The sequence below is a fragment of the Culex pipiens genome, chromosome 2 (assembly GCF_016801865.2).
Source record: "Culex pipiens pallens isolate TS chromosome 2, TS_CPP_V2, whole genome shotgun sequence".
In the NCBI taxonomy this organism is placed as follows: domain Eukaryota; kingdom Metazoa; phylum Arthropoda; class Insecta; order Diptera; family Culicidae; genus Culex; species Culex pipiens.
In genome coordinates this window covers 135331184-135351475 of record NC_068938.1, presented here as the reverse complement: position 1 = coordinate 135351475, position 20292 = coordinate 135331184, and the positions used below count along the sequence as shown (strand labels likewise).

General features: G+C 44.7%; 4 protein-coding genes across 4 annotated transcripts in view; 2 read left to right on the top strand and 2 right to left on the bottom strand.

Annotated features, from left to right (window-relative positions):
* LOC120417574 (peptide transporter family 1-like) overlaps positions 1 to 20292 on the bottom strand; it is an 85107-nt gene that overhangs the window by 46041 nt on the left and 18774 nt on the right. The gene's annotated exons all lie outside the window — the stretch shown is intronic.
* On the top strand, positions 108 to 6292 carry LOC120417585 (phospholipid-transporting ATPase ABCA3-like). The gene is made up of 8 exons (XM_039579696.2): positions 108 to 808; positions 866 to 1064; positions 1123 to 1401; positions 1460 to 1714; positions 1773 to 3740; positions 3797 to 4006; positions 4066 to 5726; positions 5786 to 6292. Exons 1-8 carry the CDS (start codon positions 597 to 599, stop codon positions 5967 to 5969), a joined length of 4968 nt encoding a protein of 1655 aa, XP_039435630.1. The 5' UTR covers positions 108 to 596; the 3' UTR covers positions 5970 to 6292.
* On the top strand, positions 8925 to 18131 carry LOC120417591 (phospholipid-transporting ATPase ABCA3-like). Its single transcript, XM_039579703.2, has 8 exons — positions 8925 to 9136; positions 9206 to 9585; positions 9643 to 9844; positions 9907 to 10188; positions 13195 to 14975; positions 15033 to 15480; positions 15533 to 17433; positions 17734 to 18131. Exons 2-8 carry the CDS (start codon positions 9374 to 9376, stop codon positions 17912 to 17914), a joined length of 5007 nt encoding a protein of 1668 aa, XP_039435637.1. The 5' UTR covers positions 8925 to 9136; positions 9206 to 9373; the 3' UTR covers positions 17915 to 18131.
* LOC120417590 (uncharacterized) lies at positions 18037 to 19945 on the bottom strand. The gene is made up of 4 exons (XM_039579702.2): positions 19845 to 19945; positions 19543 to 19776; positions 18397 to 19485; positions 18037 to 18332 (listed from the first exon to the last, which is right to left on the bottom strand). Exons 2-4 carry the CDS (start codon positions 19570 to 19572, stop codon positions 18168 to 18170), a joined length of 1284 nt encoding a protein of 427 aa, XP_039435636.1. The 5' UTR covers positions 19573 to 19776; positions 19845 to 19945; the 3' UTR covers positions 18037 to 18167.

Genomic DNA, 20292 nt, shown 5'->3' with positions numbered 1-20292 from the left:
GTTAATGCGCGGCAACGATAAAAGCTGTGTGTGTGTTATCATCAATTTGGATTCCTAGATATCGACGCGATAAACGCGCAGGTTTGGACTTTCTATGCTACGTTTCCTTTCAGTCTATATCGAGCTACCGGACAGTACAAACGTACGCGACGACGACGACGACGTCACTGGCGTCAGGATATACAGTGGCCACAGGTCCTTTCATACATGAAATGATTAAATTTGCATAACAGTGAATGAAACGGCGTCCTTCGGTGGTGTAGGTGGAGGTTAATGTCTCGGTCACATTGATTTTGTTGATGGGAAGTTCGTGTGAAACCTCGCACATGGGAGTGTTTTAAATTACAGTTTTAAAAGTGAAAAAATCGTGCTTTGTAAAGTTAACCCAGGGGTCAAATCGATAAAAGTCCCACAAACGTTTGAACTTCTGAGAGTGTAGGTCACCAATGTTTCGTGCTGGCTTGCCACGAGCTGTCGGTTATCAGTGAATCTGCAAAGCAAACCTTAATCCGTTTGACGTGTGATAGCAGCAAAAATACAGAAACGTCATTCCGCGTATTCCTGACTCATTGAAGATATAAATCCTTTTCGTAAACATGACTACGTCACGATGGGGAAAATTTGTTCTACTGCTGTGGAAGAACTGGATTATTTCGAAAAGACACTACTTCCAGACATTCTTCGAAATCCTGATCCCAGTGGTGGCATGCTTGTTGCTGATTCTTGTGCGTGGTTTGGTAGATCCAAAACAGTATAAAGAGGACTTCATTTTCAGACCACTGGATTTGAATAGCATAGCACACTTGAGGTAGAATTGTGTTCAAATCTTTAATAGTTTTAGAAAGTAATCAAAAACTCTTTTCAGAACTTTGAATTTGCCGATACAGCTAATGATAGCATTTTCACCAAGAAATTCACTCTTAGAGCAAATAATAACGTCCTCCATTGGAATACTCATTGGTCCTCACCTACAGCCAATGCCATTCGACAATGCTTCCACTATGCAGAACTTTCTGCAAAACAACAACTACCTTGTTGGAGTTGAGTTCCCAGACTCTTACGCGGTACGTCTTTTTAACCCCACTCATGTTACAACTCAACGTTACCACCATACGATTTCAGAACATAACAACGTTACCGAATCGCGTAGAATTTGCGCTTCGCTATCCGGCGGAGATGCGCACCTTCGTAGCGGTTGGCACCGAGTTTTGGAACAACTGGCAAACCAACCGACTGTTTCCGGCGTTCGACGTGCCGGGCCTTCGGAATCCACAGAGTGAAGACGGCGGCTATCCGGCAAACTACTACTGGGAAACGTTTGCCTCGATTCAGAGTGCCGTATCACAGGCTATCGTTCTGGAAAAGAGTCCGGAGCGTAGGTTGTCTGGAATATTCTTGAGGGTTAGTGCGTTTTTGGATTCCTTATGCAGGATCAAGTAATAATACTTTATCCTTCCAGAGATACCCCTATCCGGCGTTCTACAGCGATCCCCTACTGCTCGGTCTGGAAAATCTGCTTCCTCTCATTATAGTGGTTGCCTTCTTCTACACCTGCATCAACACGGTCAAGTACATCGCCGTCGAGAAGGAACGCCAGCTGAAGGAAGCGATGAAGATCATGGGACTACCAAGCTGGCTACACTGGATGGCGTGGTTCGTGAAGACGCAGATCATGCTGCTGGTCGCGATATCGTTAATCACGATTCTGCTTTGCGTGAGTTGTTTTCTTAGAGTTGTAGCGGAGTAATAGTACAAGCCTTCAATTTCTACAGGTTAGCATGACCACCAACACCGACCTGGCCGTGTTCACCTTTGCCGACTGGTCAGTCGTCTGGGTGTACCTGCTTGTCTATAGCGTCGTAACGATCATGTTCTGCTTCATGATGAGTACGTTCTTCTCGAAAGCCAACACAGCTTCCGGTATCGCGGGTCTGATGTGGTTCGTGTTCGTGATGCCGTACAACATTGCGTTCGCCAACTACGATACGATGTCGCTGGGTGCCAAGCTGGTGCTGTGTCTGTTCCACAACTCGGGCATGTCGTTTGGATTCATGCTGATGATGCGCCACGAGGGAACCACAACCGGTGTCCAGTGGTCCAATCTGTTCAGCCCAGTCACGGCAGATGACGATCTGAGCGTTGGAGCTACGATGATGATGCTGCTGGCGGCTGGTGTAATCTACCTGCTGATTGCACTGTACGTTGAGAAGGTGATGCCAGGAGAGTTTGGAGTCGCGGAGCCGTGGTACTTTCCGTTTACCAAGAAGTTTTGGACGAATAAAGTTGATGTGATCGAAGATGTTAACGATGTAATGCTCGATAACCCAAACAGTAGAGAGTCGGACCCAACCGGGAAACACGCCGGAATCCAGATCAAAGGTCTTAGAAAAGTCTTCGACAAGTCCAAAGTCGCCGTCAAAGGAACCTACCTAAACATGTTCGACGATCAGATAACCGTTCTTCTCGGTCACAACGGAGCAGGAAAGACGACAACAATGTCCATGCTAACTGGAATGTTTTCTCCAACATCTGGTACCGCTATGATCAACGATTGTGATATTCGAACCAACATGGACGGAGCCCGGCAATCGCTGGGACTCTGCCCGCAGCACAACGTTCTGTTTGACGAGATGACCGTTGGTGAGCACATTCAGTTCTTCGCACGGTTGAAGGGAGTCGAAAGAAAGGACATTCCAAGTGAGGTGCGACACTACGTGAAGATATTGGAACTTGAGGACAAAATTCACTCCCAGTCGAGTACCCTATCCGGAGGTATGAAGCGAAAGCTGGCCGTTGGAGTCGCGCTGTGCGGTGGTTCCAAGGTCGTCCTGTGCGATGAGCCCACATCGGGAATGGATCCAGCTGCTCGCAGGGCACTGTGGGATCTGCTGATCATGGAAAAGAAGGGACGAACGATCCTGCTATCGACGCACTTTATGGACGAAGCCGACATCCTGGGGGACAGGATCGCGATCATGGCTGACGGAGAGCTGAAAGCAGTGGGGTCTTCGTTTTTCTTGAAGAAGAAGTTCGGAGTTGGATATAGACTGATTTGTGTCAAGGGAGACGATTGTAATCCCAGTGCGGTTACAGAGCTACTTCAGCGATACATACCGGACATTCAAGTAGAAACAGACATCGGCACAGAGTTATCGTACGTGCTCAACGAAAACTACACCAACGTATTCCAGATTATGCTACAGGAACTCGAAGAAAACTCACAACGCTTACAACTGGATAGCTACGGTGTCTCACTGACAACGCTCGAAGAGGTTTTCCTGAAGGTCGGCAGTGATTCATTCGGAGTAGATACGAACGAACACGACACAAACGGTCATCTGGATACGAACGATCGTACGGCATCCAACGTAACGCTGGATCTGCAGGAAAGTGAGAAGCTTCTGACAGGATTCCCACTGAAGATGAACCAAATCCGAGCCATGTTCATGAAGAAGCTTATCGTAACCTACCGAAGCTGGATCTCAATGGCGGTACAGATTTTCATTCCCATATTCTTTGTTGTCATGACCATGGTCATCGTTCGATCGTTCCCGGACAATGTGCAGTTGCCGACTCTCTGGATGAATTTTGATGATTACGTGCGGACTACAACGGTTCTTGAGGCAAACACCGAGAATGCCGAGCTGGTGAGAGCTTACCAAGGACTGTTTCAAAGTACTGGACCAGATCAACAGTTGATCACGATCATGGAACCAATGAACGACTACATTCTCCGACGGGTAAGTTGACTCTAACGTGTCCAAATCAAAACGATAACACATTCTTATACCTTCAGACCATCGAAAACACTCCGCTCGTTACGAACGAGTTCATGGTTGGAGCAACGCTCAAGTCGGACAACGTTACCGTATGGTTCAACACGCAAGGCTTCCACACCGCATCGCTGTCCATTGCCACCTTCTACAATGCATTTGTACGAACCGTCTGCTCCGATTGTTCAATCAAAATTGCTAACAAACCGCTTCCTTTCAGACCGGAAACGAGGGTAAGATTCTCGGCTGTCATTTCTCGATCTAGTGACTAAACAGCTTCTCACCTTTCCAGTTCTCCCAGCTGCAAGCCGGCAACAACATGGGCTTCCAGCTGGCGTTCAACACCGGCTTTGCGATGGCCTTCGTAGCGGCTCTGTACGTCATGTTCTACATCAAGGAGCGCGTTACGCGGGCCAAGCTGCTGCAGTTCGTGAGCGGTGTGAACGTGTTTGCCTTCTGGGCGGTTTCGTTCCTGTGGGACTACATGACGTACATTGTGACGATCCTGTTCTACATCGCGACGCTGGCCGCTTTCCAGGAGGATGGATGGTCCTCGGGGGAGGAACTTGGCCGCGTGTTCCTGATCTTGCTCGTGTTCGGTTTCGCCTTTCTTCCGCTAACCTATCTGCTGTCGTTCCGCTTCGACGTTCCCGCAAGTGGATTCGTCAAGTTGATGTTGCTGAACATTTTCACCGGAATCATATTCTTCATGGCGGTTTTCCTGCTTCTGTTTGACGGATTCGACCTGCAGGATGTGGGTCGAGGATTGGAGTGGGGATTCATGATATTCCCGCTTTTTGCGCTAAGCCACGCGCTCAGCAACATCAATATTGCTTCGACTACGCTGAGAATCTGCGACTCGCAGTGTGAGCTTATTCCGGAATGTACGGAAGAGTTGTTATGCAAGCTGTTCCCGAACTGTTGCAATGTTAAAATATTCTCTTTTGAACCAACCGGAATCAATCGTAACCTTCTGTTTATGTCTGGACTTGGTGCAGCGTGCTTCGTAATACTGATGATCATCGAGTATCGTGTGATGCAAAGGATTTTCACTAGTTTGATGCGTAAGCGGAGTCCTCCCGTTCTAAATCCTGCCTTAATCGATTCGGATGTGCTGGCAGAGAAGGAACGAATTCGGGTAATGTCCATGGGTGAAATCAGCGCTACAAGCTTGGTTCTCCGAGATGTGACAAAGTTCTACAAATCGTTCCTGGCGGTCAACCAGATGTCCGTATCGGTCGAGCATTCACAGTGCTTCGGATTGCTGGGCGTGAACGGAGCCGGAAAGACTTCGACCTTCAAAATGCTGACTGGTGACGAGGACATTTCTTCTGGAGACGCTTGGGTCAATGGGACCAGTCTGAGGACGGATATGACTACGGTGCACCAGCAAATCGGATACTGTCCACAGTTCGATGCATTGATTGATGATCTCACCGGTAGAGAAACGCTGATGATCTTCGCTTTGCTGAGAGGTATTCCAAAAGATGAAGTATCCATGGTCGGTTTGAGACTAGCTGAGGATCTGAACTTCATGAAGCACATTGACAAACGGACCAAGCAATACAGTGGTGGAAACAAACGCAAGCTCAGCACTGCCCTGGCTCTGATGGGCAGACCAACCGTCGTATACCTGGACGAACCCACGACCGGTATGGACCCAGGGGCAAAACGACAACTCTGGGACGTGGTTTGCAAGGAACGGAGCGCCGGAAAGTCGATCGTCCTTACCTCGCACAGCATGGAAGAATGTGAGGCACTCTGCACCAAGCTGGCCATCATGGTCAACGGAGAGTTCAAGTGCATCGGATCGACGCAACATCTGAAGAACAAGTTCTCGAATGGGTACTACCTGACGGTGAAGCTGAAGAAGAAAACGACCGAAAGTGGGCCGGAAAAGGTAGCGGAAATCAAGAACTACATCGTTGCCAAGATTCCAGAAGCTGAATTGAAGTAAGATTCTTTTTATAGAATGCGTAGAACAAGAACTAACCAACTTTGTGTTTTCACAGGGAAGAATACATGGAATCGCTAACGTATCAGATCCCCAAGACGGACATTCGGTGGTCTACGATGTTCGGGATTATGGAGCAAGCGAAGCAAGAGCTGGACATTGAGGACTACGTGCTGGGGCAAACCTCGCTGGAGCAGGTGTTCCTCTCGTTTACCAAGTATCAACGAGTTGAGGACTCATGACAGCCGGTGAACGTGAGCGATGTTTAAGAAGAACGGCCAACAACATGGAAGATTGGTGTGATAGTTGTAACGATGTGTTCATGTACAAAAGAAACTGTGTGGCACAGGTGCATGTTTGATGTTTTGTTAAAAATAAATGGTGTTTTTTTGGTTATATAAACCATCCATTGAAAAGAAAATCATAAAAAGAAGAATATAAATAAGAATCAAAATGTGGTAAGTGTGAATACAAAGAGACGAGTATTCACAGTAATGCATTCTGCTAAAATGCTCAAACAAACCACAAAATGGTAAGTAACTCTGCAGAAAATTTACAGTAGTCTTAACCTCCCTTCAAATTAACTAATATAACTTTGCTTGTATAAAACAAACAGTTTGTTGATCTGACCCTTACATAAAATGCTGGTCTGATCCATTTCGCAGAAGAGTGGTTCTACGATTTAACAAATCGATTTTTCTTATAATATTTTTTATTTGGATGAAAGTTTTACCATACATTCTTCAAGTCAAATTTTATTTATTTTTTTGGATCAAACATTGACTTTTATCAAAAGAAGTATCATTAGTTTCTACACACAAGTCTCCATTCAAATTTGGGGCCTGGTCATACAAAACGGGCATGAAAATGTATGAAATTCTGTATCTTGAGAAGGGATTTTATAATCGATCTGGTGTCTTCGGCAAAGTTGTAGGTTATGATTAAGACATTTCAGTAAAAATAGGTACAAGAGAAAAAAACACCCGAATTTCTTATTTTACTTTTTATCACTAAAAGCTGAAGTCCTGAAATAGGTATTTTAGTTTTTTTTTATTTGTTTAATGGTACTGAAAATGACATCTTTTGAGCCGCGTGATGGTACATAATCTGGTTTTGGAAATATTTTTTTTTTTTGTAAAAATAGTGTTTTTTATTTACAATTTTCAATTTTTTTTATAACAAACCCCGTTTTCAAGTTACAACTTCCTTTTTTCGATTTTTATATTTTTTGAATTTAAAAAATAATTCTTGAATGTAAAGCGCCTCAGAAAAATATTTTTTTATAGCTGAAGAAACAAACAGTTAGTTTCTGAGATACATCCTCACAAAGAATTCGAATCGATGAAAATGAATTTCACTAAGTGGCAATAAGACTGTTATTTCTAACCGACGATATATCGGAAACTATTGGTTCGATTTTATATGTAAAAAATTGAAACTTTTGCAAAATTGTGTGATCTTTACAATAACAATATTTCATTTTTTTTATTTGGTCTAAAATATGAAATAGGGAACATTTTATATTTTTAGATCCTCGCAAAAGTTAATAATAATAATATTATTGAAAAGATCAGCAAATTTCACAAAAGTTTAAATTTTTACATTAGACCAATAGTTTCCGAGATATCGTCTGTTGAAAATTACAGTCTAATTAGCTCACTTAGAGGAATTCATTTTCATTGATAGGAAATTTTCTCAGCATTTAAAAAATTCGTTGGTTTATAGCTGTAACTTAATAATGGTACATTTTATCAACAAAAAAAAATAGAATGTTAAATTCAAAAGTTCATAGTTTTTTGGTAAATCAAGAGAGCTATGCGCGATACAAAAACACATCTGGAGTTTTTTTAAAAGGTCCAATAAACCAAATTTTCAGTTTTTGCCTTTTGGGTGTTTTTTAATACCCCTGACTTAAGTTTATTGGACATTTGAAAAAAAACTCCAGACATCCTTTTGACTGCTGAAAAGTTCAGATTTCCAGCACTTGTATCGGAAAGAAATACTTTTTGTTTAGAAGTTGGACACTTACTTTGACTTTTTTTTTAATTCAAATTTAAATAGTGTTTTCAGGCATTCCAAAAAAGTTGTATTCAAACCGAGTTCTTCAATTTTTCTATTGAAATTCCAAACACTGTTCCAAAGTGAATCTTCAAAAAGACTTTGAAAGGAGAACTCTTAATTTGTTTTTTGAGAAATTTGGGTTTGATGATTTTTACCTGTTTCATTTGATATTGATTTTTTGGGGTCATTTTTGGCCTTTTTGTGACAAAATACTTTAAATACTTTAAATAAAAATTGTACCAGCCTAAGTTTGCAGTAAATCTAGTTATGTCCAAGATTATGTTTGATCACACTTTTTAGTGAATTTAAAGCTAGTGGTTTAAAACTACTAATAAAAAAACACATAAACTAAACCAAATTTTGGGCAGTAGAGGGTTCCCTAAAATGCCTGATGTTGTCGCTCTAAATGAAAATTACTTTAAGACTATTTGTACATGGATTTTTGATTCAAGTATGAAATGTGTATTTAACTACAAAAATCAAATTGTTCAATCATTTGGTATCTCCTTCCACTCGGATCCCGCGAAATCGCGCCGTCCATTCAGTTTCTATGTCCATCAGCATTCACCAGCCAGCGTCGTTGCGTCGTCAGAGTCAAGGACGTACGATTCATGAGTATACAAACGCACGCACGCACACAATCACACACCATCCGCGGAATTGCACCGGTCAACTGCACTCAAACCTGTGCAGCAGCTCAATCAGCTGTTTTCTCCTCCTCCTATGCACTCTCCCCATTGCATTCTCAACAGTGCGAGGTAATTAGTGTGAGTGAAAAAAGCACAGGTTGGCGGCAATTGTACAAAACTTGGAAACGCTGGAATTCGTTGAAAATGTCAACAGAATCATTAAATAATTATAGGTTAGTTTATTAAATATCGATTCAATGAAACTCTCATCAATGAACAGACGACGGCGCTTGGACGCCACCAGTATTGACGGAAGCCCCGGCACTAGACGCGCGTGCTCACGCGTACATCTACACGGTGAGCACGTGCTCTTTGCCTGTATGCGATGTAAACAGTCGCGTACGTACACGCGGAAAATCTATGCTAGGCAGACAGGTTAAGCATGGTTTAGTATATGTTCTGTGGTTCTCTCGCTAGCATATGCGTCATGAATGGCACACAAACTACAACACCTTTGTCGTCATCGTACCGGGAAGGGAAAATTGCTCAGAAAATTGTACTGCTGCTGCCTTAATCGATGGTGTTGGTCTACTTCTGAGGGACACAGTGTGAAGAGTATCTACATTTAAGCTGGTGAACTGTTTGCGATTTGTTACCATCGAGTCCGCAGCGCTGAGAGTTTTGTCGAAGACCCGAAAAATTATGACAGCAAACTGATGGTGAGTCATAATGGGATTAGAACAGCTTGTGTGATATCCAGAAAGGCAGAAGATATCAGTGTTCTGCAGAATTTTTCGCAGATGGTGAGGTAATCAGCGCCAATTGGGTTCTTCCAGCGAACGTTGCGTGACATTGTGCAAGTCTACTCGAGGGAAACAGCAATTATTCGCGGCGGGGATAATTAACTCAGGAATTCCTTCGTGTAGCAGTGTTCAGCATTAAGGTGCCGAAGAAAAATGACGACCTCAAACTGGGACAAGTTCCGACTGCTGCTGTGGAAGAATTGGGTCATCCAGAAGCGCCACTATGTCCAAACACTGTTCGAGATTACAATTCCGGTGCTCGCGTGTTCACTGCTCATACTGGTACGAGGACTAGTGAATCCATCCACCTATACGAAACCAACCAACTTCGAGAGCCTCAACGTGAGCAGTATAGCTAACATAAGGTACGGTAGCGCACTCTCAGCGTAGAATGTGGTTCACCAAACCAAGTTCCATTTCAGAACTCTCGTCACCAACCATCCAATCACGCTAACGCTTGCGTACGCCCCGAAGAATGCCCTTTTGGAGCAAGTGGTCAAGCGAGCTGCGCGAACGCTCGGAACGGACGTACGGACGAGTGCCTTCAACGATAGCAATTCAATGTACAACGTGCTGGTAACGAACAACTATCTCGCTGGGATTGAGTTTGGTGATCACTTAGTGGTAAGTCCGTACTTCAAAGCAACACATCCGTCATACCTAACGCACCTCCCAAAATCCCGCAGAACGCCACCGAGTTGCCGGACAACCTGACGTTCGCGCTACGATGTCCCAGCGAAATGAGAAGCACCAGGCTGCCGGGGGCGGAGTTTTGGGCCAACTGGAGGACGTTTCTGGTATTTCCGCCGTTTCAGACGTACGGAGCGCGGGCGGTCAACTACAGCGACGGCGGATATCCGGCCAACTACTACGCGGAGGGGTTCGCGTCGGTGCAGAATGCTCTGTCACGGGCGCTGCTGAGCAGAAAGGGCAACAGCTCGCAGCAGTTACCGACGGTTGCACTGCAGGTTAGTGATATTAGAGTGGTCGAGACGAACATCCGGATATGTTGTTGTTGTATTTTTGTCATTTCATATATTGTTGTTGATTCATTTATTTTCGGCAGCATTAATTTTTTTGGTCATTCGCTGTCCTAAGATATCCGAATATTTTATGAAAACAACAGTTAGAGTTGAGATTTTGATACCTGAACAAACTTATCAAGAGCTCATCAAGTTACAAGTCTATCTGTTTAAAACTTCTTTTTTTTATTTACTGGGACATAGAGATCTCCACGGATTCTCTCACGCACACCATGTTTCTGTGTTAGTATTTGTATTTAAAGTATTGTTTTGGTTTTGGTCGATTGTGATTGGCTGAATTCCAAGCAGCTGATTTTGTTTACACTATTTTCACGCAGACATAGGCAAATCGAGTAGACAACCCGCCTGTAAAAACCAGCTGTTTTCCACGTGCTCGTGGTATAACAAAGGACACAGCTGATTTTGACAGACGAATCATTCTACTCGATTTGCCTATGTCTGCGTGTAACTAAACTCCAAACTAACACACTCTCGCGCGTGGATATCTCTATTCAAGCTGATTGCAACACCAACATGGCTATATTATAATCCAAGATGGCGGTGAGGCAGTATTGACACGAATATGATATCTAGAATGCTCCAAAGTAGACAGAGGGCTGGGCTTAAACGAGGAGCAGTCACTGACTTAAACTGAGCGACACTTGAAAGCAAGGCTCCTGTTTTTCGATCAGAAATCAATCACGAATCTGCCGATTGCAGCGCGCAACCATTCGTGAGCGAACACGACTCGCTAGCTGTCAGCGACATAGTCAATCGCTTCACACAGCGATACAAATACTTTCGAATTTCTTTGCCTTCTCCGTCCGTCTACCACAGTCACGAACGAGTACGCTCAGAGAGGAGAGAATCTAACAAAATATCTGCGCGTCACTCAGTTGGCCTGCACCACCACAGTTTACCGTAAAATTAAATTTGACATGGTGGAAATTGTTGTCAAATGTGTCTTTAATGTTGTGTTGTATGTAAATACATACATTTGAACCCCCGTCTTGGCAGGACTTGGCCATGACCATAGTATATATCTCTAGAACCTTCGAATACTTTTCTCTGGCTTACGATTTCTTCTGAAATTGTACAGACATAGATCGGTAATGCAGATGACTCCCTCGTCCAGTTCATGAGTATATGAGATGGCCCTGGACTGTTTTGAGACGGTGTTAGTAGTTATTGATATGTTATACCTTGTGACATAGGGACGTGGCGTTACATCGTGCTGCCACCTGGTTTTTTTATGCGCAAGAGTGTAAAAGTGCTGAGTCATCGTCTAAAAATAGACGGCGTCCTATCTCGCCCAGCAAAATAAAGTCGATAAAGTAGTCGGTTTCGATTAGAAAAAGTGGAAAACGTGGTCTAAAAATAGCGACGCCATCCCCCTATTATTTCGCCACTACGGATCAATTCTGAAGTTTTTTTTGAAAAGGTCCTATAAACCAAATTTTCAATTTTGGCTTTTGGGTGTTTTTAAGAACCGCCTTGAATCAGGGGTGTTTAAAAACACCCAAAAAACAAAAATTGAAAGTATGGTTTATAGGACCTTTTCAAAAACAACTCTGGAATTCAGGTCTAGAGCATTAACTTCATGGTAGCCAACTGGTTAGCGTCCCAGACCATCAATCCAAAGGTGTGAGTTCGAATCCCACCTGATTCTCAATGGTCTTTGTTCATATTCAACGTTCGATTCCTGATTCCAAATTTAAAGGTAACCGACCAGGATTTGATCCCTAAATCTTCTGCATTCGAGGCAGAAGCCGCAACCATTAAGCCACGGAGCCGGTAAATGTGTTTGCGTCATGTTCGATAAGTGTTCGCGAGTGAATGAGTCTTTTTGAATCAATCAGGGCTCTTGTTTGAAAGGGTTACATAACGGATTAGTTGATTCGAATAGAACTGCATTCGAATGAGCGAATCGAAATTCGCTAATTGGAGTGACTGACAGCTAGCAATTTTGACGTTTGAGTTTTTGTTAATTTGATTACGTTCGAATTAGTGGACATTCGAAGTAACTAAACTCGATGTACCAAATCTGCTCTGTATAAATCAGCTTCATGTTTGAATGCTGACACAAAGTGCCTTCATAATTGTCATTCCGAAGCGACCGTCGCACACGAGGTTGAAACGAATAAAGCCGAGCTCGGCACTCAAGCAGCCGCTCGACACGGAGACACGTGCTCTCTTTCTTTCTTACTCTCTCAACCTCTCTTGTTCTTGTTCGTGCAGTGCTGCGTGGTGACAGCAATCATTTGAATGCGATCATGGGAAAGGTAGTCGAGATTTCGATAGAATGTAAAACGAACGTGCTCTACGCGAATGTATTTCTGATGAGAGTCAAATGACTGTGTGGGTAACTTAAGGCTGCCTCCCTTCGTTCGTGTTTGAATGTATGACAAAAGTTCAAAAAGACCTCGTGTTTACTCGGAAAAAATAAAAACAATCGAAATAAAAACTGTGCATTAGAGGGTTAAAAGAAAGCTAGAAATCTTATAAATTTGGTTTCAGATGCTGTGGTGAGGAAAAATAATGGTGAAATATGTCAATTTGAGTCTCTTAAGGCATACTCAATAGACCTTTCTATAGAAATATTCTGTAAAATCGATTTAAAAATCTTTCAAAAAACGTAGACCATCTCGACTAAATATTTCAATTTATTTCACTAAATTTTGGGAAAGAGCATCTTTTTCATGGTGCCAAATATCAGACCAGGTATGTTCAAGTCTTCAACCCCAAGTTTGTTCATTAGGTGTTGATTGAATGTTACAATGCCAAACGATAGTACCGTCATCAGGGGTGACATTGGGTCTGGGGGATGAGAGTGGGTCATAAAATTTCAGCATTTTGGTAGCGGTAGTTGAGTTAGCATTCAGAACATTTCAAATTCTTTATACAACTTTTTATCAGACCTCCCATAACCGAGTTATTTTTCATACCTTCCAGCGCTTTCCCTACCCACCCTTCTACAACGACCCGCTCCTCCGAGGACTGGAGAATCTGTTCCCAGCCATCATCATGATTGCGTTCTTCTACTCCTGCATCAACACCGTCAAATTCATCACGCTGGAGAAGGAACGCCAACTCAAGGAATCCATGAAGATCATGGGCCTCCCCAACTGGCTCCACTGGTCGGCCTGGTTCGTCAAGACGCTGCTGCTTCTATCGATCTCGATCTCACTCATCACGGCGCTACTGTGCGTTAGTCTCACGACCAACACGGACATTGCCATCTTCGAGTTCTCCAACTGGCTGCTGATTTGGCTGTTTCTGTTCATCTTCAGCATCACCACCATCACGTTCTGCTTCATGCTGAGTACGTTCTTTTCGAAAGCGAACATCGCCTCCGGGGTATCGGGGATCATCTGGTTCTACTCGTTGACACCGTACAACATCACGTTTGGAAATTATGATAGGATGTCGTTGGGAGCGAAGCTGGCATCTAGCTTGTGGTGCAATACCGCGATGGGTTATGGATTTATGTTGCTGATGAAGCATGAAGGAACGTCGATAGGGCTACAGTGGTCGAACCTGTTTTCACCCGTCACCGTGGATGATACATTGACGGTGGCGCATATGATGATGATGTTGCTGGTTGATGCTCTGATCTATCTGCTGGTAGCACTCTACGTGGAGCAGGTTGCACCTGGGGAGTTTGGCATTCCCAAAAAGTGGAACTTTATGTTTACTAAGCAGTTCTGGATGTCCGGAACTTCTTACGCTGGACGGACGAACCCCAGTGAGCGGGAATACCTCCGTAAAAATTCCTCTTGTAACGCGGAAGAGGAACCTACAGATAAGCACGCTGGAATCAAGCTACTTGGTCTGTCCAAGATCTACAAGGGCTCCAAGATGGCAGTGAACGATCTTACGCTGAATCTCTACGAAGATCAGATCTCAATCCTGCTCGGACACAACGGTGCCGGCAAAACGACCACCATGTCCATGCTGACGGGAATGTTTCCGCCAACCAGCGGAACCGCTATCGTCAACGGTTACGACATCCGGTACGACATCGAAAGCCTGCGCAACACGCTCGGCCTGTGTCCGCAGCACAACGTGCTGTTCGACGAGCTAACCGTTGCCGAGCACATACGATTCTTCTCGAAGCTCAAAGGACTCCGCGAGGAGCAAATCATTGCCGAAATCGACAAATACCTCAAGCTGCTCGAGCTGGAAGACAAACGGAACGCACAATCCCACACGCTGTCTGGCGGGATGAAACGCAAGCTGTCGATAGCGATCGCGCTTTGCGGTGGTTCCAAGGTGGTGCTTTGCGATGAGCCCACTTCTGGGATGGATCCCGCCGCGAGACGGGTACTTTGGAACCTGCTGCAACAGGAGAAGGTGGGTCGGACGATTCTGCTGTCGACGCATTTTATGGATGAGGCGGATATTCTGGGGGACCGTGTAGCGATAATGGCTGGAGGTGAGCTGAAGGCGGTAGGATCGCCGTTCTTTTTGAAAAAGAAGTTTGGTCGGGGGTATCGGTTGATCTGCGTTAAGAAACAGGGATCGGACCCTGGGCAGTTGACGGAACTTTTGAGGAAGCATATAGCGGAGATTGAGGTGGAAACGAACATCGGTACCGAGCTGAGTTACGTGCTCAAGAACGAATATCTGCACAAGTTTCAAGCGATGCTGGCGGATCTGGAGGAGCACACGGATCAGTGTGGAATCTCTAGTTACGGGATTACGTTGTCTACGATGGAGGAGGTGTTTATGAGGTAGGTTTGGGATCCTAAACTTCTTCGATAGATAATATAAATGTTTTGCTTTCGCAGGCTTGGAAGTGACGACAACTCCGAGTCCAACGCGATCGAAGGAAACGGCCACATCAGCAACGGAAACGCTCACACAACTGTCGATTGTCCGGAGGAAAGCTACACCCTAGCCACCGGCAAACCCCTGCTAATCAACCAAATCAAAGCAATGTTCTCGAAAAAGTACCTCAGCTTCATCCGTGCGTGGAAGATCTCCACCCTCCAGACGACCTTATCAATGTTCTACATCATAATGATAATAGTGATCGTGCGTTCGTTCCCGAACAACGTCATACTGCCTCCGTTGGAGATTTCATTCGATTCCTATGGAAAGACAGTCACCGTGCTGGAAACGACCGATGCGAATGCAACGATTTCCAAGAGTTACGCAGATTTGTTTGCGGACTTTGCAAAGTCCAACCAACTTGTCACGATCGATACCTCATTCCCGGAATACATTCTGAGCAAGGTAAGGTTCGCTTAGTATCAAAGTGTTTCGCCGCTAATGATCCCACTTTCAGTCCACCGAAAACATCAAAGCCGTGGACAACACGTACATGGTCGGTGCCACGCTGGACGAAGCCGAACAGAACTTCACGGCATGGTTCAACAACAAGGCCTACCACACGGCACCGCTGTCGTTGAACTTGATCTACAACGCCATTCTGCGGACGTTCTGCGCCAACTGTTCGCTGGACGTCGTCAACAAGCCGCTGCCGTACAGCTCTCGGGTGCGCTTTCTGCGACTTCAAGCCGGTAGCAACATGGGATTCCAGCTGGCGTTCAATACCGGCTTTGCGATGGCTTTCGTCGGGGCGATGTACATCATGTTCAACATTAAGGAGAGGGCTTCGGGAGCCAAGCTGCTGCAGTTTGTCAGTGGAGTGAATGCGTTCACGTTTTGGACGGTATCGTTTCTGTGGGACTACCTCGTGTTTATCGTAGCTATGGCGCTGTACATCTTGACGCTGGCGGCGTTCCAGGAGGAGGGATGGTCAACTCCAACGGAACTCTCGCGAGTGGTGATTGTTATGATGTGCTTTGGAAGTGCCGTCATCCCGTTTACTTATCTGTGTTCGTACTTCTTCGAAGTTCCATCGACGGGATTTATCAAGATGTTGATCTTCAACATCTTCACCGGCACGGTTATATTTACGGGCATCTTTCTGCTAAAGTACAGCGAGTTCAACTTGAAAGATGTAGCCGAAACGTTGGAGTGGTTCTACATGGTCTTCCCTCATTTTGCATTGAGCCATAGTTTGAACAACATCAACCTGGCGCTCACGATACAACAGATTTGTGACGCACAGTGTGAAGCTATGCCGTTTTGTACGGAAAAGTTGCTGTGTACCTTCGACAAGAGATGCTGTGATACGGATTTGTTTTCGTTCCAGCCGAACGGGATTAGCAGAAACCTCGTGTACATGCTAGCGGTTGGTGTAATATCTTTTGTTGTCTTACTAGTAAAGGAATTAAGGCTTATTAAGTGCAACGTACAGTGCAAGAAACCTTGGGGAAATACGCCTATTGCAGCGGAATCCAGCTCGAAGGAAACCATTGTCATCAACGAAGATACGAACGTTACGGAAGAACATCAACGAATTGCGCTTCTCTCGGAAGAAGAACTGCCCAATCACACTTTGGTGCTGAAAGAAGTGTCCAAGTACTACGGATCATTCCTTGCCGTTAACAATCTTTCCCTAGCGGTAGAAGACTACGAGTGCTTTGGACTGCTTGGAGTCAACGGCGCCGGGAAGACGTCAACGTTCAAAATGCTAACCGGAGATGAGAAACTCTCAACCGGTGATGGTTGGGTTCGAGGAATCAGCATGCGAACCAAGATGAACGAAGTAAACCGTATGATTGGCTACTGTCCCCAGTTTGATGCCCTACTCGAAGATCTGACCGGACGGGAGTCCCTCGAGATCTTCGGACTCCTACGTGGAGTCCCCTCCCCTCTGATCAAGCCAATCTCCCAAAAGCTAGCAACCGATCTCAACTTTACGAAACATCTCGACAAGCAGATAGTGGCCTACAGCGGAGGCAACAAACGCAAACTCAGCACCGCTCTGGCCCTGATCGGCAACCCGGTGATCGTCTACCTGGACGAACCCACCACCGGGATGGATCCGGGCGCGAAGCGACACTTTTGGAACGTGATCTGCCGGATCCGGGCGGCCGGCAAGTCCATCGTGCTGACCTCGCACAGCATGGAGGAATGTGAAGCACTCTGTACGCGGCTGGCGATCATGGTGAACGGGGAGTTCAAGTGCCTTGGATCGACGCAACACCTCAAGAACAAGTACACGGAAGGGTTCTTCCTGACGATTAAACTCAAGAAATGTGATAGCGCGAGCGAGAGGAGCAAAACGAATCTAGTCATGGAGTTCGTGGAGGAGGCGTTTGATGGGGCGCGGTTGAGGTAAGAACTTTATAATCACTGCCTAACAATTATGCTGAGCGTTGCAATACACAAGCATGGCTGACAGTAGCGCACTGATAGTTCCAAAATACATCCAATGGAATTTTTGTAAACTACATTTTGAAATCATTTATTAATGAACTGAAAACAGTTTTTCGATAAGTTTCATCTATTAAATCGCAAGATTGAAAGACTAAATAACTTTTCATCGTGGAGCTGGAGATGTCAGACGTTCTTCTTTTGGGTGTAGAGACAAACGGTGAAGCAAACATTTCTATATCTTTAACTCCACACTTTCAGAGAGCACTACCAGGACTATCTCACGTACCACATCACGAAGACGTCCCTCAAGTGGTCCGCGATGTTCGGCCTGATGGAGCAAGCCAAGGCGCGGTTCGAGATCGAGGACTACGCCCTGGGGCAGACGTCGCTGGAGCAAGTATTTCTGGCGCTAACCGCCTACCAACGCATCAGTGATTGAATCTCTCTGTGTTATACGAAGTAGAACAAAAAAAAAGTTAACAAAGCTGCTAGCTAATGTCTCAGTATTCGGAAACTTGTTCTCGAATATTTATGTTTTGCAATGTAACGGAATAAGGGTACTTAAGGTTTTACTTTATATTATTTTAATATTCAAATGTTTTTAATTTATTGCAACCAGTGACACGCGAACAATACACATTTAGGTAACAAACAAGTTTGATGAAATCTTTACGTTTTCTTCACAGCTTTTATCACAGCCTTGCACTGGAAATTTCATCGAAAGCGACGCACATTTTCGGGTTCATGCGTTTTAGTTTTTCCACCTCACGCTGGGTAAAACCGGGACAGAAAGCAATCTTGAGCCACCGAATCGCTGGGAATCGTCTGACCAAAATTTGAAGGTGGTTCTCTTCCAACTGAAAGTGTGTGTTAAAGTAAGTCAATTTCTCTGGAACAAGACTTGTGATCGATTCAACTCACCCTCTTGTAGTGCGTAATTTGCATACTTTCAACGTTGTAGGACGGCGTTAGCTTGAGCACTTCTGGGTAAAACTTAACGTTGTGTAGATTTAAGGTTCGCAACTTATTGAGCAGCATCACGTCTTCGAACGCGTACACGTACGTTCCTGAAGCAAGCTTGGACGATCCTAGCTCGAGATGTTTTAGTATTCTAAATTTGGCACCCAACAGATTGACCTTCTCTGCTACAACGAGAAGAAACTCCAACTTTTGCAACTTGCTGATGTTGAATAGCTCGATAGTTCCTTCGCTAACTTCCAACTTAAGCTCGGTCAAGTTGGAGATGCTGCCGGAAATCATCTGCATCACGTAGCTATCGATGAACTTGGTAGATAGTGTTAGTCTCCTTAAATGCTTCAATCGCTTGAAGAATGCAATACTGATGTCCTGCTCACTTTTGGTCATTCCCTTGAGCTTTCTGTCGAATCTGAGCTCGATCAGCTGCGGAAATTTGAGGTTGTAAAAGTAGTGAACTTCCTTGGAAGCGAACACCACCGCCAGTTTGATCAGTTGATCAGCAAACTGTGGCAGCAGATCCATGTGGTCTTCCGAATCTACTCGAAGATGAAGCTCGTTCAGGTTTGGAGCACTCAATCCCAAATACTCAACGTGAAGACTTTCAACTTTAAGAACTTTCAATTTGTCGAAAGACGCGTTGAAGTATCCAGCCTCCGTTTTACAGGTCCCAACGAGGTGAAGTTGTTCAACGTTCGTGCAGTTGAAGAAAGTGTTCTTCAGCACCCACCCAAAGCGTTGATCCGCACTCCAGCTTTCCAGCTTCAAGTGACGCGGCTGGGGACAAACTTCGTTCATCAACCTTAGATTCTTCATCATTTCGTTCGCGTTCTGCGCGTCCAGCTTGATCGACAACGCCGGATAGTATCGTTTGAACAGCATTTTTGCATCCAACAGCCGGCATCCTTCAACGTGTAGAATGACATGCTTTCTCAGGTACCGATCCGACAGCAGAACTTCGTTCCAGCGGTGACACACTGGGGATAGATTTTTGCGATTTTTCAGATCCAAATATTGGAAGATGTTTTCGAGGGTCTACAAAGCAACAAACCATATTAAATCCAGCAATTTGAACTAAATCAACCTACGAACCTCATTCGGAAGTCGAGCAAAACATGCCATCTGTTTGGATGCCCCCAAAAAAATGGGCCGATTGTTATCTTCCGAGAACAAGTTCACGCGCGCTCAATGAACGATAATGGAAGCATACTAGTAAACATTAAAAAAAGTGGTATCACATGATCCAATGTTTTGTTGTGTCTGCTTCGAAATGTCTGCAACGTTGCGACAACAATCTTTCCAGCGTCTCTATTCAAATCTGGAGCACTGTAAACAACAAATTTCGAGTTTTAAGTAGCTGCTACTACTAAGAGATCAGATTATGGTGGTCTTACACTGACCGAATGCACCTCACTGAATGAAAGACTAATGAAGTGGCTCGCGGACTGAGTGGCTGAGATAATGGGCTCCATTGACAGGCGGTTTGATACTACGCGGTGAGAGAGAGAGAGAGAGAGAGAGAGAGAGAGAGAGAGAGAGAGAGAGAGAGAGAGAGAGAGAGAGAGAGAGAGAGTGGGTGGACGAGTGAGGTGATAACTGTGTAACTGTTGAAATAACCGGGAGAGTCGCGTTTATATTTTAATCTAAAATATTGGTCTTAAAATTTAGATCATGTAATAACACAGACTTTTAAAAAAGATTGATTAATAGTCTAAGAAATAAAAGGTGCCCTTTTGTAATATCGATTAAAAAATTTAGATACGAGATTTGTCTGACCACGCCTTCCGTCGAATGGGGAAGTAAATTTTGGCCCCGGTCTAACCTAAAGGGTTAGGTCGTTAG

Excerpts from the sequence above, each read along its gene's own strand:
- LOC120417585 (XM_039579696.2), top strand. The coding sequence starts at position 597 with ATGACTACGTCACGATGGGGAAAATTTGTTCTACTGCTGTGGAAGAAC. Across the intron at positions 1,715-1,772 it reads TAATCACGATTCTGCTTTGC|GTTAGCATGACCACCAACAC; the intron begins GTGAGTTGTTTT and ends CAATTTCTACAG. Across the intron at positions 4,007-4,065 it reads CTTTCAGACCGGAAACGAGG|TTCTCCCAGCTGCAAGCCGG; the intron begins GTAAGATTCTCG and ends TCACCTTTCCAG.
- LOC120417590 (XM_039579702.2), bottom strand. The coding sequence starts at position 19,572 with ATGGCATGTTTTGCTCGACTTCCGAATGAG. Across the intron at positions 19,486-19,542 it reads TTGCTCGACTTCCGAATGAG|ACCCTCGAAAACATCTTCCA; the intron begins GTTCGTAGGTTG and ends GTTGCTTTGTAG. Across the intron at positions 18,333-18,396 it reads AAATTACGCACTACAAGAGG|TTGGAAGAGAACCACCTTCA; the intron begins GTGAGTTGAATC and ends ACACACTTTCAG.
- LOC120417591 (XM_039579703.2), top strand. The coding sequence starts at position 9,374 with ATGACGACCTCAAACTGGGACAAGTTCCGACTGCTGCTGTGGAAGAAT. Across the intron at positions 9,845-9,906 it reads AGTTTGGTGATCACTTAGTG|AACGCCACCGAGTTGCCGGA; the intron begins GTAAGTCCGTAC and ends AAAATCCCGCAG. Across the intron at positions 14,976-15,032 it reads ATGGAGGAGGTGTTTATGAG|GCTTGGAAGTGACGACAACT; the intron begins GTAGGTTTGGGA and ends TTGCTTTCGCAG.